Source organism: Oryctolagus cuniculus, chromosome 3 (assembly GCF_051225735.1).
Source record: "Oryctolagus cuniculus isolate XC-2025 breed Fujian yellow rabbit chromosome 3, ASM5122573v1, whole genome shotgun sequence".
Lineage (NCBI taxonomy): Eukaryota > Metazoa > Chordata > Mammalia > Lagomorpha > Leporidae > Oryctolagus > Oryctolagus cuniculus.
Window position 1 is genome coordinate 44312671 of NC_142869.1, and position 18327 is coordinate 44330997.

The 18327-nt window shown below is 39.2% G+C and overlaps 1 protein-coding gene across 2 annotated transcripts in view; it reads left to right on the plus strand.

Moving 5' to 3' along the window:
- DNAH7 (dynein axonemal heavy chain 7) overlaps window positions 1-18327 on the plus strand; it is a 384555-nt gene that overhangs the window by 97988 nt on the left and 268240 nt on the right. For both annotated transcript variants that reach the window (XM_089330144.1, XM_089330145.1), the window contains one exon: window positions 16121-16345. In XM_089330144.1, the coding sequence (XP_089186270.1) occupies window positions 16121-16345 (225 nt within the window). The remainder of the gene's footprint in view (window positions 1-16120; window positions 16346-18327) is intronic.

Here is an 18327-nt window from a genome sequence, read left to right on the forward strand (position 1 = left end):
CTGTTTGAGTACTAGTTATAGCATTAAATCTCAATGTACAGCACACTAAGGACAGAGATCCTACATGAGGAGTAAGTGCACAGTGACTCCTTGTTGTTGACTTAACAAATTGACACTCTTGTTTATGGCATCAGTAATCTCTCTAGGCTCTTGTCCTGAGTTGCCAAGACTATGGAAGCCTTTTGAATTCACCAACTTTGATCATATTTAGACAAGGTCGTAGTCAAAGTGGAAGTTCTCACTTCCCTTCAGAGAAAGGTACCTCCTTCTTTGATGGCCTGTTCTTTTCACTGGGATCTCACTCGCGGAGATCTTTCATTCAGGGTTTTTTTGTTTGTTTGTTTGTTTGCAAGAGTGTTTTGGCTTTCCATGCCTAAAATACTCTCATGGGCTCTTCAGCAAGATCCGCGTGCCTTAAGGGCTGATTCTGAGGCCAGAGTGCTGTTTAGGACATCTGCCATTCTATGGGTCTGCTGTGTATCTTGCTTCCCATGTTGGATCGTTCTCTCCCTTTTTTATTCTATCAGCTAGTATTTGCAGACACTAGTCTTGTTTATGTGCTCCCTTTGGCTCTTAGTCCTATCATTATGTTCAATTGTGAACAGAAATTGATCACTTTGACTAGTGAGATGGCATTGGTACATGCCACCTTGATGGGATTGAATTGGAATCCCCTGGTATGTTTCTAACTCTACCGTTTGAGGTAAGTCAGCTTGAGCATGTCCCGAATTGCACATCTCTTCCCTCTTTTATTCCCGCTCTTATATTTAACAGCGATCACTTTTCAGTTAAGTTTCAACACTTGAGAATAACTGTGTATTGATTACAGTATTCAACCAAAAGTATTAAGTAGAACAAACAAAAAAAATACTAAGAGGGATAATGTATTAAGTTGTTCATCAATAGTAAGGGCAAGGGCTGACCAAGTCACCATTTCTCATAGTGTTCATTTCACTTTAACAGGTTTCCTTTTTGGTGCTCAGTTAGTTGTCACCGATCAGGGAGAACATATGGTATTTGTCCCTTTGGGACTGGCTTATTTCACTCAGCATAATGCTTTCCAAATTCCTAACAGGGATCACTTTTCAGTTAAAATTTAAACACCTAAGAATAATTGTGTGTTAATCACAGAGTTCAACCAATAGTACTAGAACAAAAAAAAATACTAAAATGGATAAAGTATTACATTATACATCAACAGTCAGGACAAGGGCAGACCAAGTCACTGTTTCTCATAGTGTCCATTTCGCTTCAACAGGTTTCCCCTTTGGTGCTCAGTTAGTTGTCACCAATCAGGGAGAACATATGATATTTGTCCCTTTGGGACTGGCTTAGTTCACTCAGCATGATGTTTTCCAAATTCCTCTATCTTGTTGCAAATGACCAGCTTTCATTTTTTTTACTGCTGTATAGTATTCTATAGAGTACATGTCCCATAATTTTCTTTATCCAGTCTACTGATGATGGGCATTTGGGTTGGTTCCAGGTCTTAGCTATTGTGAATTGAGGTGCAATAAACATCAATGTGCAGACAGCTTTTTTGTTTGCCAATTTCATTTCCTTTGGGTAATTCCAAGGAGTGGGATGGCTGGGTTGAATGGTAGGGTTATATTCAGGTGTCTGAGGAATCTCCAGACTGACTTCCTTAGTGGCTTAACCAGTTTGCATTCCCACCAACAGTGGGTTAGTGTCCCCTTTTCCCCACATCCTCTCTAGCATCTATTGTTGGTAGATTTCTGAATGTGAGCCATTCTAACTGGGGTGAGGTGAAAGGTCATTGTGGTTTTGATTTGCATTTACCTGATTGCTAGTGATCTTGAACATTTTTTCATGTGTCTGTTGGCCATTTGGATTTCCTCTTTTGAAAAATGTCTGTTGAGGTCCTTGGCCCATCTCTTAAGTGGGTTGTTTGTTTTGATGCTGTGGAGCTTCTTGATTTCTTTGTAGATTCTGGTTATCAACCCTTTATCTGTTGCATAGTTTGCAAATATTTTTTCCCATTCTGTCAGTTGCCTCTTCACTTTCCTTACTGTTTCTTTTGAAGTACAGAAACTTCTCAATTTGATGCAATCCCAAATGTTAATTTTGGTTTTGACTGCCTGTGCTTCTGGGGTATTTTCCAAGAAGTCTTGGCCAGTACCTATATCTTGCAGGGTTTTAATTTTTTTTTGACAGATAGAGTTAGACAGTGAGAAAGAGAGACAGAGATAAAAGTCTTCCTTCTGCTGGTTCACCCCCCAAATGGCCGCTATGGTTGGAGCTACGCCAATCCATAGCCAGGAGCCAGGTGCTCTTTCCTGGTCTCCCACATGGGTGCAGGTGCCCAAGCACTTGGGCCATTCTCGAATGCCTTCCCAGGCCACAGCAGAGAGCTAGATTAGAAGAGAAGCAACTAGGACTAGAACCCGGCACCCATATGTGATGCCAGCGCTGCAGGCGGAGGATTAACTGAGTGAGCCACAGTGCCGGCCCCCCACCTTTGCTTCTAATCTGGCTTCCTGTTAATGCATCCTGGGAGGCAGCCAATGATGGCTCAAGTGCTTAGAGCCCTGCCACCCATGTGGGAGACCTGAATGGAGTTTGAGTTTCCTGGCTTTGGCAAAGATGTAAATTGCTAGAGAAAGAGAAATGAAAGAGGCAGACACAAAGATGGAATTAGAGACTAAAAAGAACTTTGCGTTTTTATTTTTAAAAAATATTAGTTTTATTTTTAACTTCATGGACAGGGAGCTGAGTACATAACAGAAGATATTAATATAGTAGTTAGACTTCATTTGCACTTTTCTCATTTCCTTGTGGATAGTAGGATTCTTTCGGAAATTTATGCTACTAAAATTACTAATAAATTCATATGTATTAAAATAGCTTTTGGGAGAGCCATATTTATATGTATGTGTACACAGAATGTATACCTGCATATATATAAATACAACATAAGCATAGATTTTTTTTCTTTTAAAATATCTTTTCCATGAAAAGGATGATTACAATTTACCTAATTTATTAGTTTAATTTTAATTTTTGTAAATTTTTACAATTTACCTAATTTATCAATTTAATTTTATATTTTTCTTATCATGTACATCATGATGTTTTAAAGTATTTATACCATGTGTAATAACTAAATCAAGGTAATTAATATATGAGTTGCTTCACATTCTTCATTTTTTCTAAATGGACTCTCAGCAACTTTCAAGAATATGAGTATAATATGTTGTAATTAACTATGGTTCCCATGTTGTACATGGATTTCTAGAACTTATTTCTCCTGTTTACCTGAAATGCCATGCATAGATTTGTATTCATAGAAACAGAATTATTATTCTTCTATAAACTACTTTATTCATTAAACAATAGACCTTCCATGTATTTCTACAAGTAGGTAATGAGTGTTCTTACTGTTCCTCAAAATCAATAACCATTTTATGCCACCTTATTTATTAAGCAATTTATCATTATAAATTTGCATTTATGTTCTAGAATCTCTCCTTAATGCTTTCCGTTATGTTCTATTCTCTTTTTCTGAAGGCAGCACAAGTATTTAACCTACTGCATCTATAAATTACTACATCTTTGGTGTTTACAGGAGTGGTCTCATAGTTTTCTTTTTCATGATTATCTTTCTTATTCTTGGATAGTTGCTATTTTGGTTTTAGAATTATATAGAGCTGGCATTGTGGTGCAGTAGGTCAAGCCACCACTTGCAACCCCTATCCCTTATGAGCACTGGTTCAAGTCTCAGTTGCTCCACATCCAATCCAGCTCCCTGCTAATGTGCCTGGGAAAGCATCAGAGGATGGCCCAAGTGCTTTGGCCCCTACCACACATGTGGGAGAGCTGTATGAAGCTCCTGGCTCCTGGTTTCAACCTGGCACAGCCATAAAAGTTGCAGCCATTTGGAGAGTGAATCAGTGGATGGAAGATCTGTCTCCCACACCCCACACCCCTGATGACACTGTCTTTCTTTTTTTTGTTTTATGCTTACACAAATATGAATTTTATTTTTCTCACATAAAATTTTCCCACATAACAAGAATGGAATCTATAGAACTGTTCAAAAACAAGGTTGGAAACCCAAGTTCTTTTTATATTTTCTCTTTGCCATTCTAAGCCTCCCTACTTTTGGTCACAAAGTAGCAGTTATTTGTTTTTAATAGAAAACTTTTATTTAATAAATACAAATTTCAAAATACAACTTTTGGATTATAGCGGTTCTTCCCCCATAACTACCCTCCCACCCACACACCATTCCATCTCCTAGTCCCTCTCCCATCCCATTCTTCATTAAGATTCATTTTTCATTATCTTTATACACAGAAGATCAACTCTATACCAAGTAAATATTTCAGCAGTTTGCACCCACACAGACACACAAAGTATAAAGAACTGTTTGAAGACAAGTTTTACCATTAATTCTCATAGTACAACTCATTAAGGACAGAGGTCCTACATGGGGAGCAAGTGCACAATGACTCCTGTTGTTGATTTAGCAATTGACACCCTTATTTATGACATCAGTAATCATAGCTCTTGTCATGAGATGCCAAGGCTATGGAAGCCTCTTAAGTCCACAAACTCTGACCTTATTTAGACAAGGCCATAATCGAACTGGAAGTTCTCCCTTCAGAGAAAGGTACCTCCTTCTTTGATGGCCCCTTCTTTCCTAGGATCTCACTCAACAGAGATATTTCATTTAGGTCATTTTTAAGCCACAGTGTCTTGGTTTTCCATGCCTGAAATACCCTCATGGGCTTTTAGCCAGATCCAAGATCCAAATGCCTGAAGGGCCAGAGTACTGTTTAGGGCATTTGTCATTCTATGAGTCTGATGTGTTTCCTGTGGGAAATGTTCTTTTTTTTTAACTTTTATTTAATATACATAAATTTCCAAAGTACAGCATATGGATTACAGTGGCTTTTTCCCCCCGATAACTCCCCTCCCACCTGCAACCCTCCCATCTCCCACTCCCTCTCCCATTCCATTCACATCGAGATTCATTTTCAATTCTCTTTATATACAGAAGATCAATTTAGTATATATTAAGTAAAGATTTCAACAGTTTACACCCACACAGAAATACAAATTATAAAGTACTGTTTGAGTACTAGTTATAGCATTGATTCACATTGTACAACACATTAAGGACAGATCCCACATGAGAAGTAAGTACACAGTGATTCCTGTTGTTGACTTAACAAATTGACACTCTTGTTTATGGCGTCAGTAATCACCCTAGGCTCTTGTCATGAGTTGCCAAGGCTATGGAAGCCTTTTGAGTTCACCAACTCCAATCTTATTTAGACAAGGTCATAGTCAAAGTGGAAGTTCACTCCTCCCTTCAGAGAAAGGTACCTTCTTCTTTGATGGCCCATTCTTTCCACTGGGATCTCACTCGCAAAGATCTTTCATTTAGATCATTTTTTTTTTTTTGCCAGAGTGTTGGCTTTCCATTCCTAAAATACTCTCATGGGCTCTTTGACAAAGGAGTTAAAATCTTTCAAATAAATGTATAAATCTTTTTTAAAAATTTTATTTGTTATTTGAGTTTCATGTACTTTATACATACAGATTTAGGAACATAGTGATACTTCCCTCCATAGTGATACTTCTATCCTCCATCACCCCCATGCACCAAACTTTCTTCCTCCTCACTCTCCCATTCCAACTCTTAATTGTTACAAAGATCTACTTTCAGTTTATTTAATGATCATAAGTTAATCTGACAATAAGTAAGAGTTTAACAAATAGTATGAAGAAAAAATAAAACACTGTTACTCAAAAGAAGAGACAATGGCTGTAAAAAATCATCAAATCTCAAAATGTCCATTTCAGTATAACACATTATATTTTAAATACTTTTATTATTTACGTCAGATCAAGGAAAACATATGGTATCTGTTTTTTTGGGGCTGGCTTATTTCACTAAGTATAATGGTTTCCAGTTGCTTCTATATTGTTGCAAAAAAAGGATTTCTTTCTTTTTTTTATAGTTGAGTAATACTCCATAGTGTGTGTGTGTGTATATATACCATAGTTTCCTAATCCAGTCAACAGTTGATGGACATCTGGGTTGATTCCATATCTTAGCTATTGTGAATTGAGCCTCAATGAACATAGGGGTACATTGAACACTTTTATGTGAGTATGTCTTTAGATTTGGGTAAATTCCCAGGAGTGGGATGGTTGGATCATATGATAGGTCTATATTCAGATTTCTGAGATACCTCCATACTGTCTTCCATGGTGGCTACACCAGATTACATCCCCACCAGCAGTAGATTAGGGTACATTTTTCTCAACATCCTTGCCAGCTTTTATTTTTTTTCTAATTTCTGTAAGAGAGCTATTCCACTGGATGAGGTGAAACCTCATTGTGTTTTTTTTTTTAAGATTTATTTATTTGAAAGTCAGAGTTAGAGAGAGAGAAGAAGAGACAGAGAGGGAGAAAAAGAGGTCTTCCATCCTTTGGTTCACTCCCCACTTGACCGCAATGGCTGGAGCTGTGCTAATCTGAAGCCAGGAGCCAGGGACCTCTTCCGGGTTTCCCACATACGTGCAGGGGCCCAAGGACTTGGGCCATCTTCTACTGCTATCCCAGGCCATAGCAGAGAGCTGGATTGGAAGTGGAGCAGCTGGGACTAGAACCGGTGGCCATATAGGATGCCGGTGTTTCAGGCCAGGGTGTTAACCTGCTGCAAAACAGTGCTGGCCCCATGCATTTTTTATTTGATCTATTTAATTCTTCATTTCCAATATAGCATTTCATTTGTGTTTCTCTTTAATATCTCAATTTCATGGGAAAAATTTTATTCATTTCATGTATGGATTTCCTTAATTTGTGGATTTGCTTCTGATGACTTCTAAGTAATTCTATGATCCATTTTTTGAATTCTGTCTCTGGCATTTCTTCAGTCTCTTCACCCTCACAGTCTTGTATTGAGGTATTGTGTTCTTTGGGGGCATCTTGTAGTCTTCCTTATTCTTGTTTTTTGAATGCTGCATCTATTTTTAGGTATTTGTAGAGATACTTGTTGGTTTTTTTTCTTCCCTGTGATGGCTTTTATCTTTGAATGATGCCTCTGTGGCTTGGTGGAGTGTCTGCTCTTTCAGTGAATACCCTGAGGCATGTGTGCTGGGTGTGGCTATGTAGCTCTGTTCAGTGCTCCAGAGTAAGGGGAGTATTCAAGGTGACAACCAAATTGAGTATGGTAAATATTTTTTATTTTTTAATTAGAGGAGAGGTTTAATCAGCTCTGTTGGTGTAGTCTCACACTCCCCTCCCCTTTTCAAAGGAGACCAATGCCTGGTCACTAGCCCCAATGTGTACAATATTTGTTTGTGCTGCCATGGGAACCACACAAAGGATTTGTGCAGTCCTTGGTCTGAGCATGGATCCTGCAGCAATGACCCTGAACAAGGATACAGGGAGCTCCGAATATGTGGAGCTGCACACAGTGACTACCCAAAGTCCCAGCCAGACTCTGCACCCTCACATGGAGCCATTGTTTTCACAGTCCCTGCATACAAGGCTCCCACAGTCACGAGCACCCAGCCCCCTGTCAATTCTCCCAGACTCAGGCATTTCGTGTCATCTGGTTGCTGGGCATGCAGCTGTTATATACGTGCAAAATGATGCCCTCCCCCTCTTAGCTAGTTACAGGGCACTGGTGCTGGGTGGTTGGGGAGAGAGAAACCTGCCCTCCTTTTTTTTTTCCTCTCTAGTTTGGCAGGTATACTGTCTTCCACAGGGCTCTAAGCTGGACTCACACCAGCCTCTTCCTGCAGCCTTATTGCCAGTGTCTTGGGCTGCTGCAATCTGGTCTCACCTCACTCTCCAATGCTGGATCTGAGGCTCTCAGCTGCTGGGGTCCTGAGTTGGGCACACTGCACCCTCCACATAGATCCAGTGTCTCTCTAATTTGCATGGAGTTTCCACAGCTATTTTCCCCTTAACTCTTCCCTGAGGTTGCACTCTTTCCATGTTGGAGATGCAGGCACCATTTTGGACATATGTAACAGCTATGCTAGCTCATGTCCACATGCCCAGCAACCAGCTAAGACCAAACACCTGAGTCTGGCTGGAGAATTGACAGAGGGCTGAGTGCTCATGACTGTAGAAGCCTTGTGTGGTGGGATTGTGAAAACACGGACTGTGTGTGAGGTCCCAGCATATGGCAAGGTCTTTGGGCCATCACTGAGGGTGGCTCAATATGCTCAGGGCTCTCTGATTCCTGGTGAATCATTGCTGCAGGGTCCGTGCTCAGACTGAAGACTCCACCTATTCGGCCATATTGGTTTCTCCTGTCTACTTTTTTTAATATTTTGTAATTTTTATCTTAGAGATATTTGACCTCCTTGTGCAGACTTATCCTGCAAGGCCTCACTGACAGGGAGAGCAGGTCAACAGTGTTCTTCCACAAGAAGCACCAGGGACAGGCTTCTGGATGTAACTAACTCAGGGGAACACTAACTCTATAGGACAGAAGTGACACTGGTGCCAATATGCCTCTCCAATCAGCTTGAAAGTCACATAGCTAGGGTAACTTTCCAGGTGGGCCTGGGCCACAACCAGGAGCAGTTTACCTGATTGGCAGAAGGCAAGAGTGGGGAGAAATGTGCCTGGGGCTCCCACCGCTTGCTAGCAGCTAAGCTGTGGGGTCTCTCCCTGGGGTGGGGGGAGCATGGTGCTCCATGCCCCCTCAACCTCCTGCATGGGCAGGACAAGCATCCTCACAGAATCACCCACATTCTTGGTTAAATTTATTCCAAGGTATTTAATTTTGGAGCTGTTGTGAATGGGATTGATCTTTGAAGTTCTTTCTCAGCCATGGCATTGTCTGTGTTTACAAAGGCTATTGATTTTTTGTGTTGATTTTCTATCCCAGAGCTTTAACAAACTCTTGTATGAGTTCCAATAGTCTCTCAGTGGAGTTTTTTCGATTCACTGTATACAGAATCATGCCTTCTGCAAATATAGTTTGACATCCTCCTTTCTAATTTGTATCCCTTTTATTTCTTCCTCTTGCCTAATGGATCTGGCTAGATATTCCAGGACAATATTAAATAGCAGTGGTGAGAGTTGGCATCCATGTCTGGTTACTTTTATAGGGGTAATGCTTTCAGCATTTTCCCATACAACAGGATGCCTGTTATGGGTTTGTCATAAATTGCCTTCACTGTGTTGAAATGTTCCTTCTATACCCAATTTGCTTAAGGTTGAAGGATGTTGTATTTTATCAAGTGATTTCTCTGCATCTATTGAGATAACCAAATGGTTCTTGATCTTTATTTTGTAAATGTGATGTATCACATTGATTAATTTGTGAATGTTGAACCATCCCTGTATTCCAGAGATAAATCCCACTTGTTCCGTGTGAATGATCTTTTTGATGTGTTATCGGATTCAAATAGCTAATATTTTCTTGAGGATTTTTGCATCCTATGTTCATTAGGAATATTGGTTTATAGTTCTACTTTTCTTTGTATCTTTTTCTAGTTTAGGAATTAAGGTGATTCTAGCTTCATAGGAGTCTGGGAGGATTCCCTCCCTTTCAATTGTTTTTTAATAGCTTCAGAAGAATTGGAATTAGTTCTTCTTTAAATGTCTGGTAGAATTCATCAGTGAAGCTATCTGGTTCTGGCCTTTTCTTTGTTGAAAAAGTCTTTATTCCTTATTCAATTTCTGTTTTGGTTATGGTTTTCTATGTCTTCATGACTCAAATTTGGTAGATTGTATGTGTATAGGAATCTATCCATTTCTTCCAGGTTCCCCAGTTTGTTGGCATACCGCTCTTTATAGTAATTCCTGATGATCCTTTTTATTTCAGTAGTATCTATTGTTACATTTCCTTTTCATCTCTGAATTTATTGATTGGGATCTTCTCTCTGGGCTTTTTTTTTTTTTTTTGGTTAGTTGGGCCAATGCTGTATCAATTTTTTTTTTTTCAAAAAAAAAAACAGTTATTCATTTTGCTGATCTTTTTTATTTTTTTTGTTTCAATTTTGTTTATATCTTCTCTAATTTTAATTATTTTTCCCTTCTATTAATTCAGGGTTCAATTTGCGGTTGTATTTCTAGGTCCTGGAGATGTATTGATAGCTCATTTCTTTTGTACCTTTCCCAATTCTTTTTTTTTTTTAATTTTTATTTTTTGACAGGCAGAGTGGACAGTGAGAGAGAGAGACAGAGAGAAAGGTCTTCCTTTGCCGTTGGTTCACCCTCCAATGGCCGCCGCGGCTGGCACGCTGCAGCCGGTGCACCATGCTGATCCGATGGCAGGAGCCAGGAGCCAGGTGCTTTTCCTGGTCTCCCATGGGGCGCAGGGCCCAAGTACTTGGGCCATCCTCCACTGCACTCCCTGGCCACAGCAGAGAGCTGGCCTGGAAGAGGGGCAACCAGGACAGAATCTGGCGCCCCGACCGGGACTAGAACCCGGTGTGCCTGCACCGCTAGGTGGAGGATTAGCCTAGTGAGCCGCGGCGCCGGCCCCCAATTCTTGATTTAGGACCAATTACTATAAACTTCCATCTTAACACTGCTTTTGCTATATCCTATACGTTTTGATATGATGTATTGTCATCTTCATTCATTTCCAGAAATTTTTTATTTCTCTTTTGATTTCTTCTATGACTCATTATTCATTCAGGAACATGTTGTTCAGTCTCTATGTGTTTGCATATGACCTAGAGATTCTTGAGTTGTTGATTTCCACCTTCATTCCACGGTGGTCAGAGAAGATGCATGGTATGTTTTCAATTTTTTTTTAATTTGCCTGTGGTCTATCCTAGAGAAAATTCCATGCACTGATAAGAAGAGTATTCTGCCACCGTAGTGAAAAGTTCTATAGATATCATTTAGGTCCATTTGGTCCATAATGTCAGTTTGCTCTGGTTTTTGTTTTTTTTTGTTTTTGTTAATTTTCTGTCTAGTTCATCTGTCCCTATGAAAGTGGGATATTGAGGTCCCCCATTACTATTGTTTTGGAGCCTGTGTCTCCCTTTAGATCCATTAACATTTCTTTTAAATAGCAAGGGCCCTGTAATTGGATCATATATGTTTATTATAATCACATCTTCTGGTTGATTTGGTCTCTTGATCATTACATAGTGCTCGTATTTGTCTCTTTTAACAATTTTTGTGTTAAAGTCTATTTGATCTGATATTAAGGTGGCAACAACTGCCCTTTTTTGCTTTTCACTAGCGAGGAATATCTTTCCATCTTTTCACATTCAATGCATGAATCTTTGTTGGTAAGATGTGTTTCTTGTAGGCAGAAAATAGATGAGTCTTGTTTTTAATCCATTTGGCCATTCTGTGTCTTTTAACTGGAGAGTTGAGACCATTTACATTTAAGGTAACCTTTGATAATTGATTACTTAGCCCTTCTGTTTTTCCATAAATATTGTTTACTTTGAATTTATTTTGTACTTCACTGGGAGATTTTCTGCCTTTACATTCTTTCATAATGAGGGCTGTCTTTCTGTGTTTCTATATGTGGCACATTCTTAAGCATCATTTGTAAGGCTGGATGAGTGGTGACAAATTTTTCAATTTCTGTTTGTTATGGAAGGTCTTTATTTCACTTTCATTCATAAATGAAAGTATTGCAGGGTACAACATTCTGAGTTGACAGGGTTTTTTTTCTCTTAAGACTTGGAGTGTATCTCAGCATTCTCGTCTAGGCTGTAAGTTTTCTGATTAGAAATCAGTTGTTAGAGAGTGTCAATTTGTTAAGTCAACAACAGTAGTCACTGTGCACTTACTCCTCATGTAGGATCTCTGTCCTTAATGTGCTGTACAGTGTGATTTAATGCTATAACTAGTACTCAAACAGTATTTTTCACTTTGTGTTTCTATGTGGGTGCAAACTGTTGAAATCTTTACTTAATGTATGCTAAACTGATCTTCTGTATATATATATATATATATATGACTTCCTTTTTGACCAATGGATTATTTTGTGCTTTAGTTTTCAATTATTTGAAGACTTTAATGTTATCTTTCTATTATTGATTTCTGGTTTGGTTCCATTGTTGTTGGAAAGCATATTTTGCATGGTTTAAAATATTTTAAATTTATCAGGCTATGTCATAGGCCTAAATATGCTCTATTTTGCTGTATGTCCTCTGGGCAATTGGAAAAGATGCATATTCTGTGGTTGGGCAGAGTGTTATATAAATATAAATTACAGTCTGTTGGTTGATAATGTTGAGCTCTTCTGTGTTCTTGCTAAGTTTCTGCATAGTTTTATATCAGTTGGTTGTCAGAGATGGGTGTTGAAGTGTCCAGTTATAGCTGTGGAATTGTCTATTTCTCATTAAATCTATCAGTTCTTGTGTTTTGCAGCTCTCCAGTTTGGTGCATATGTATTTAAGTTTCCGGTATCTTCTTCACAGATTGATACTTCTGTCATTATTTAATGTCTCTGATAATTTTCTTTGTCCTGTGGTATACTTTGTCTGAAATAAATTAACATTCTGCTACAAAAAAAAAGAAGTCAGTTGTTAGTCTAATTGGAGATCCTCTGAAAGTAATGTGGCATTTCTCTCACGCACATTTTAGAATATTTATGTTTTATTGTTGAGAGTTTGACTACAATGTGCCATTGTGAAAATCTTCCGGACATGTCTATTAAAATTTCTATGTGCTTTCTGTACTTGGATGTTCCTTTCTTTCTCTAAACTGGGGGACTTCTCCATAATTTTTTTACTAAATAGACCTTCTAGTCCATTCTCTCCATTCATACCTTCAGGAATTCCTAAGACCCATATGTTGGGTTATTTAATAATATCCATTATATCTCCAACACTGTTTTTAACTTTTCTAATTTCTTCTTGTATTTTTTTTATCTGATAGAAAGATTTCCAAAGGTTTGTATTCTAGTTTGGATATTCTTTCTTCTGCTTTACCAAATATGTTGTTAAGTGTGTCCACCAAATTTTTTTGATCTATTGAATTCTTCGGTTCTAATATTTCATTTTGATTTCTCTTTAAGTCTCAATTCTTGTGGAAAATTTTCATTCATGTTATGTATAGTTTTTTTTAGTTTGTGGATTAGCTTCTGATTACTTTCAAGTAATCCTTTGATTAATCTTTTGAATTCTGTTTTTGGCGTTTCATCATCTCTTCATCTTCACATTCTAATATTGAAATTCCTTGTCGGCTGGCTCTGTGGCGCAACAGGCTAATCCTCAGCCTTGCAGCGCCAGCACACTGGGTTCTAGTCCCGGTCGGGGCGCCGGATTCTGCCCCGGTTGCCCCTCTTCCAGGCCAGCTCTCTGCTATGGCCCGGGAGTGCAGTGGAGGATGGCCCAAGTGCTTGGGCCCTGCACCCGCATAGGAGACCAGGATAAGCACCTGGCTCCTGGCTTCGGATCAGCGTGGTGCACCGGCTGTGGCGGCCATTGGAGGGTGAACCAACAGCAAAAAGGAAGACCTTTCTCTCTGTCTCTCTCTCTCTCTCTCTCACTGTCCACTCTGCCTGTCAAAAAAAAAAAAAAAAAAGAAAAAGAAAAAGAAAAAGAAAAAGAAAAATTCCTTGTCATAGTGTCTTCTTTATTCATGTTTCTTGAGTTTCTGCATTTATTTTTGGGCATTTATGGAGTTACTTATTGTTTTTTTTTCCCTCTGATTGCTTTTATCTTTGAACTATGCCTCTGTGGTTTAGTGGAATGTCTGCACTTTCAGTGAATACTCAGAAGTGTGTGCTAGGTGTGGCTCTGGACAGTGCTCCAGGGTGGGGTAAGTATCCACAATAACACCCAATTTGGGCATGGTAGTTCTCTTGTTAACAGAAGTGGGGAATGGTCACCTCTGTTGGTGTGATCACCTCCTCCACTCCCCTCCTCCATGGTGAACAATGCCTGGGTACTAGCCCCCATTGGGTACAACACTCATTTGTGCTGCCATATGAACTGCATGAATGATCTGCACAGTCCTTAGCCTGAGGACAGTTCCCACTACCATGACCTTCCCTAGGCAACTCACGAGCTCCCAGCATGTGGAGCCCAACCCAGGGATTGGCCAGAGACCCCACTATATCCTGTACCCTCTTTTGTAGCTACCATGTCCCACAGTCTCAGCACACAAGGCTCCCACAGCTGCTCGGTGCAGAGGTTCTACTTTGCCCTGCCAACCTGTCCAGCCAACAGAGAGGCAGATATTCCCTGAGCCAGCTCTGCCTAGGCATCTTGAGCCCTGGAGCCTGTGGTATGTTGGGAGCTGGGGGTGCCGCACAGACCTATGTGGATGCCCAGCCACCTGTCAATGCCCCCAGCCAGCCTCAAAGTCATGGGGTACTGCAGATTTTTTCCTCCACTAGAATCCCTGGATCACATGTGTATATAAGAACCACTGGCCGTATGTTGCCCTCTCCCCACCACTGCTGCCAATACTACCAAGAAGATGGCTTCCTGTCTCAGCCATTTGCTATGCACATGCACAGTGTTTTTGCAGCTGCTTCCTAATCCCATAGTGGTACCCCCCTCAACCAGGCAGCATACATCATTGTGGCAAGGATAGGGTGAGATAGACATGCTTGTTTTACTTCCAGTGGATCCATGGGTAACCGTTAGTAACCACTCACTCCTAGGGCTCTAGTCCAGACTCATGCCAAGCGCTCCCTCCATTTATATAACTATGGTTTGCTGTAGTCTGGTCTCACCTCCGTCTCCAAGCTGTCGCCTGCTCCAGCTCTCAGCTTCTGCAGCAGTATGTTGTGTCTGTGTTCATGCTGTGCGTCTGCACCTTCCAGGCAGGTCCGAGGTGTTCCTCTTCCTGTTGTAGTATTTCCAGTATGGCTTTCTCTCTAAATCTCCTCTGAGAGTGCACTTCCTACACTTTAAAAAAAAAAAAAAACTATTTATCCCCAGCCTAGTGCAGTACGTCGTTCCCTAATCTATCATCTTGGAATCCCTAAATGAATAAACCGTTAAAAAAAAAATAATTATATCAAACTTAGTTTTTGAAAATTTCATTGAAATTTAGACTAAAATTGCATAGATTTTATAGACTGATTAAAGAATGTATATGTTTGCAATATTATGTCTTATGTTTTTCTATATTCAGATTTTTAAAATGTTCTTCAATAGAATATTATAGTTTTCTTCAAATAGATTTAACACATTTCTTGTTAACTTTGCCTATCATTGTTTTTTTAGTTTTTGATACTGTTAAGAATGATTGATGTTTTCCAATGTGGTTTCTCAAACTGAATAGTACTAATATTTAGGAAAACTATTAATTTTTTTTACATCTATTTTGTATCTGTTGTTCTGGACTCTTCCTACTTCTCTTGAATCTATGCCATGTGATCAGTTGAATGTTTGTTCTGTGCAGTTTTGTTAACCTTGTAGCATATATGCATTTAAAAAAAAAAACTATCTTGTTGACTAGGTCTCACATGACCCAGTGGTGTCTTGTGTGTATTGGAAAGGTCCCATCTCCTGATCTTCTGCTCTGTTTCAACTCTGCTGGCTGCCACATAGGCTCCCTCTTGTCATTAGGCTCATACAATGCCCCCTTCCCTCTCCTTCCATCCATCCCACATGGCTTCTTTTCCTCCACGTAATGTTCCTGCTCCCAGCTTGTGGGCAACTACCCTGTACCTCCAACTGCTTCAGGTCCTTATTATACTTCCAAATCAATGTGCCTTTCCTTTGCATCACCTGTCTCTCTGAGACTTTCAGTTTTACACTTTTTCTAGTGGTTATTTAATTAGTAGCTGCTTCCCTGATGAAACTAAAAACTGCATGAGGGCAAGACCCATATCTGTTTTTATCTTTCTTTTCATGCTGAATTAATAGCACCTGGCAGTGTCAGACATGCAACAGGTGCACCAAAAGTTACTCTAAAATAATAGATGATATCACTCAGACAGTGTATACTTCATATCTCCCAGGAGCCCACAGTGCTGGTTTTCCAAAGATTTTTTTATGTGTTTTAAGCATTTTCTACCTTTCTTCTGCCTTTTAGTGAACTGCTTGGGAGAGATGACAAGTAAACTGCTGCAGTCTCTTCTCTTAACCAAAATACATATCTATATTATGTATTTTCAAAGGTTATTTTTAAAACATAGGCTGCACATTAAAATGACATTTTGTAATTTTTGTTTTCCACCAGGCGTACATTCAGAAAGTGGAGGGAGTTGATATGCTTGAGCTGGAACAGAGATTAGTGGACTCCAAAAACTGCCTTGCCTTCCTCATTGAGCATGCTAACTTTTCTCCGACAGATATTAGGCTAAATAATAATGTTTTCCAGTGGTATGGAAGAATGGGAGAAATCTTTGATGAGCACAGGAAAATCGTTAAAGAAAAAACAGAACAATATCAAGAAGGTCTTAAGGTTAGTGTTACAGATATTTTAAATGATTTTTCACTTTCTGGAAATCTTTAAATTTTAACTTTTTTTTAACATTGTCAATGCCTTTATTTCATGGGATGTTTATGTTAGGTTTCTCATATTAAAATTTAGTAGAACATAGTACACTTATTGGATCTTTTATAATGCTTACTGGATGATTAATGAGTAATATATTGATTGATATAGGATCATTTCTTGATTGTCCAAGGAAATAGGAGGAAACTATTGGAATGTATTGCCCACTAGTGACCATTAGTAAAAATGGTATATATCTTCCCAGTTTACAATACTACTTACATTTTTTCTTTAACTGCATATCACAGCTCCCTTTGTGAAGTGTTCCTTCCTATCTCAAAATGGCTCAGAATCTCCTAAACCCTGTGGCCAGGATCATTGCTCTAACATTCAAGTACTCTAACATTTTTTATTGTTATTCATATAAGATGTTTTGTGACTTGCCCCTGTCTACCTGTTTAGCCTCATCTCCAACCCTTGCTCATGACTTTTTAAATAATGAACAACTTCTAGGTCTCTGCTCTCCTACATCTCTCACCTTTTGCACATTCTCTCCATCTACTCCAAAGCATACCTTGACCACACAGGGCTTGCCTGTCTGCGCTTAATGTGTCTCTTGAGGAGCCCTCTCAGTCAGACATCAGTGCTGCTTTAACATTTTTCAAACCAGGCTAGTGATCTGATCCTTATGCCATTATTGTCAGGTTTATCTCCCTATTAAATGGTCATTTCCTTGTTTATTTTTGTCTTTTGTTCATTTATATCCCTGTAGCTCACACAGCAGCTAAGATACAGAAATCCCATGAACACTTCATTGCTGCTGTCTGAATAAGTAGCTTAGTCTTGTCAGTCTCATTTCATAGAAGAAAAAAACCAAGATTCTCAAAGATTGAGAAACTTGTTTCAGGTCAGAAAGTCAAAATGATTTTTGACATAAAGCCCAGTTCTCCTATTGCACTACAACAAATACTGTTAATTGACAGTATAAGATATTTGGAGAATAATTCATAGACTTGAAAAACAAACCTTTGAATTTAAACTATAGTCTACATTTCCTTTTTTCATTAGGCCATTTCAGAATCCTTAACAACCTGTGGAAAACATAATAAAAAGTAAATATTAGGTGCTTAAGTTATAATATAATAGAAAAATTGCTAGGTCATTACAGTTATATACCCTTTCTTGAAAAGTATGCTATTCCATAAACTACACATTTTATTTTAATTTATTTTATCTTATTTGAAAATCAGCATTACACAGAGAAAGGAGAGGCAGAGAAAGAAAGAGAGAGAGAGAGAGAGAGAGAGAGAGAGAGAGAGAGGTCTTACATCCGATGGTTCATCTCCAGATGGCCGCAACGGCCAGAGCTGTGCTGATCCGAAGCCAAGAGCCAGGAGCCGCCTCCCAGCAGGGGCCCAAGGACTTGGGCCATCTTCCACTGCTTTCCCGGGCCATAGCAGAGAGCTGGACAGGAAGTGGAGCAGCCAGGTCTTGAACCGGCACCTATATGGGATGCCGGCGCTTTAGACCAGGGCATTAACCCCCTGCACCACAGAGCCTAAACTATGCATTTTTGATAAATTGTCTCTCTCATTCTCCTTTTCCCACTGAGCCAAAGCAATAAATTTGCCAGGAATCTAGATAAAAAGGGACAGAAATCAACCTAGATAATCTGTAAAATTGAAAAATCTATTTTTGAATAACCTAGATTTGACTTTTGAATATGTTATTAAGAGCTATTTTTGGAGCCATTTAATTTGGAATACCTTGCCAGTGAAAATAAACCATTCTTATTAACATACTCACATCTGCTTTATATTGGAACACTATAGTTTTCAAGCTTTTAAATCTGGATTTATTTGCCTTACACATTTATTGTGAAGTGAACTCATGGGGCAAGAGAAATTACCCTGAGGTATCTTCTTCTAGAATTGCTAATTGAAGTGATT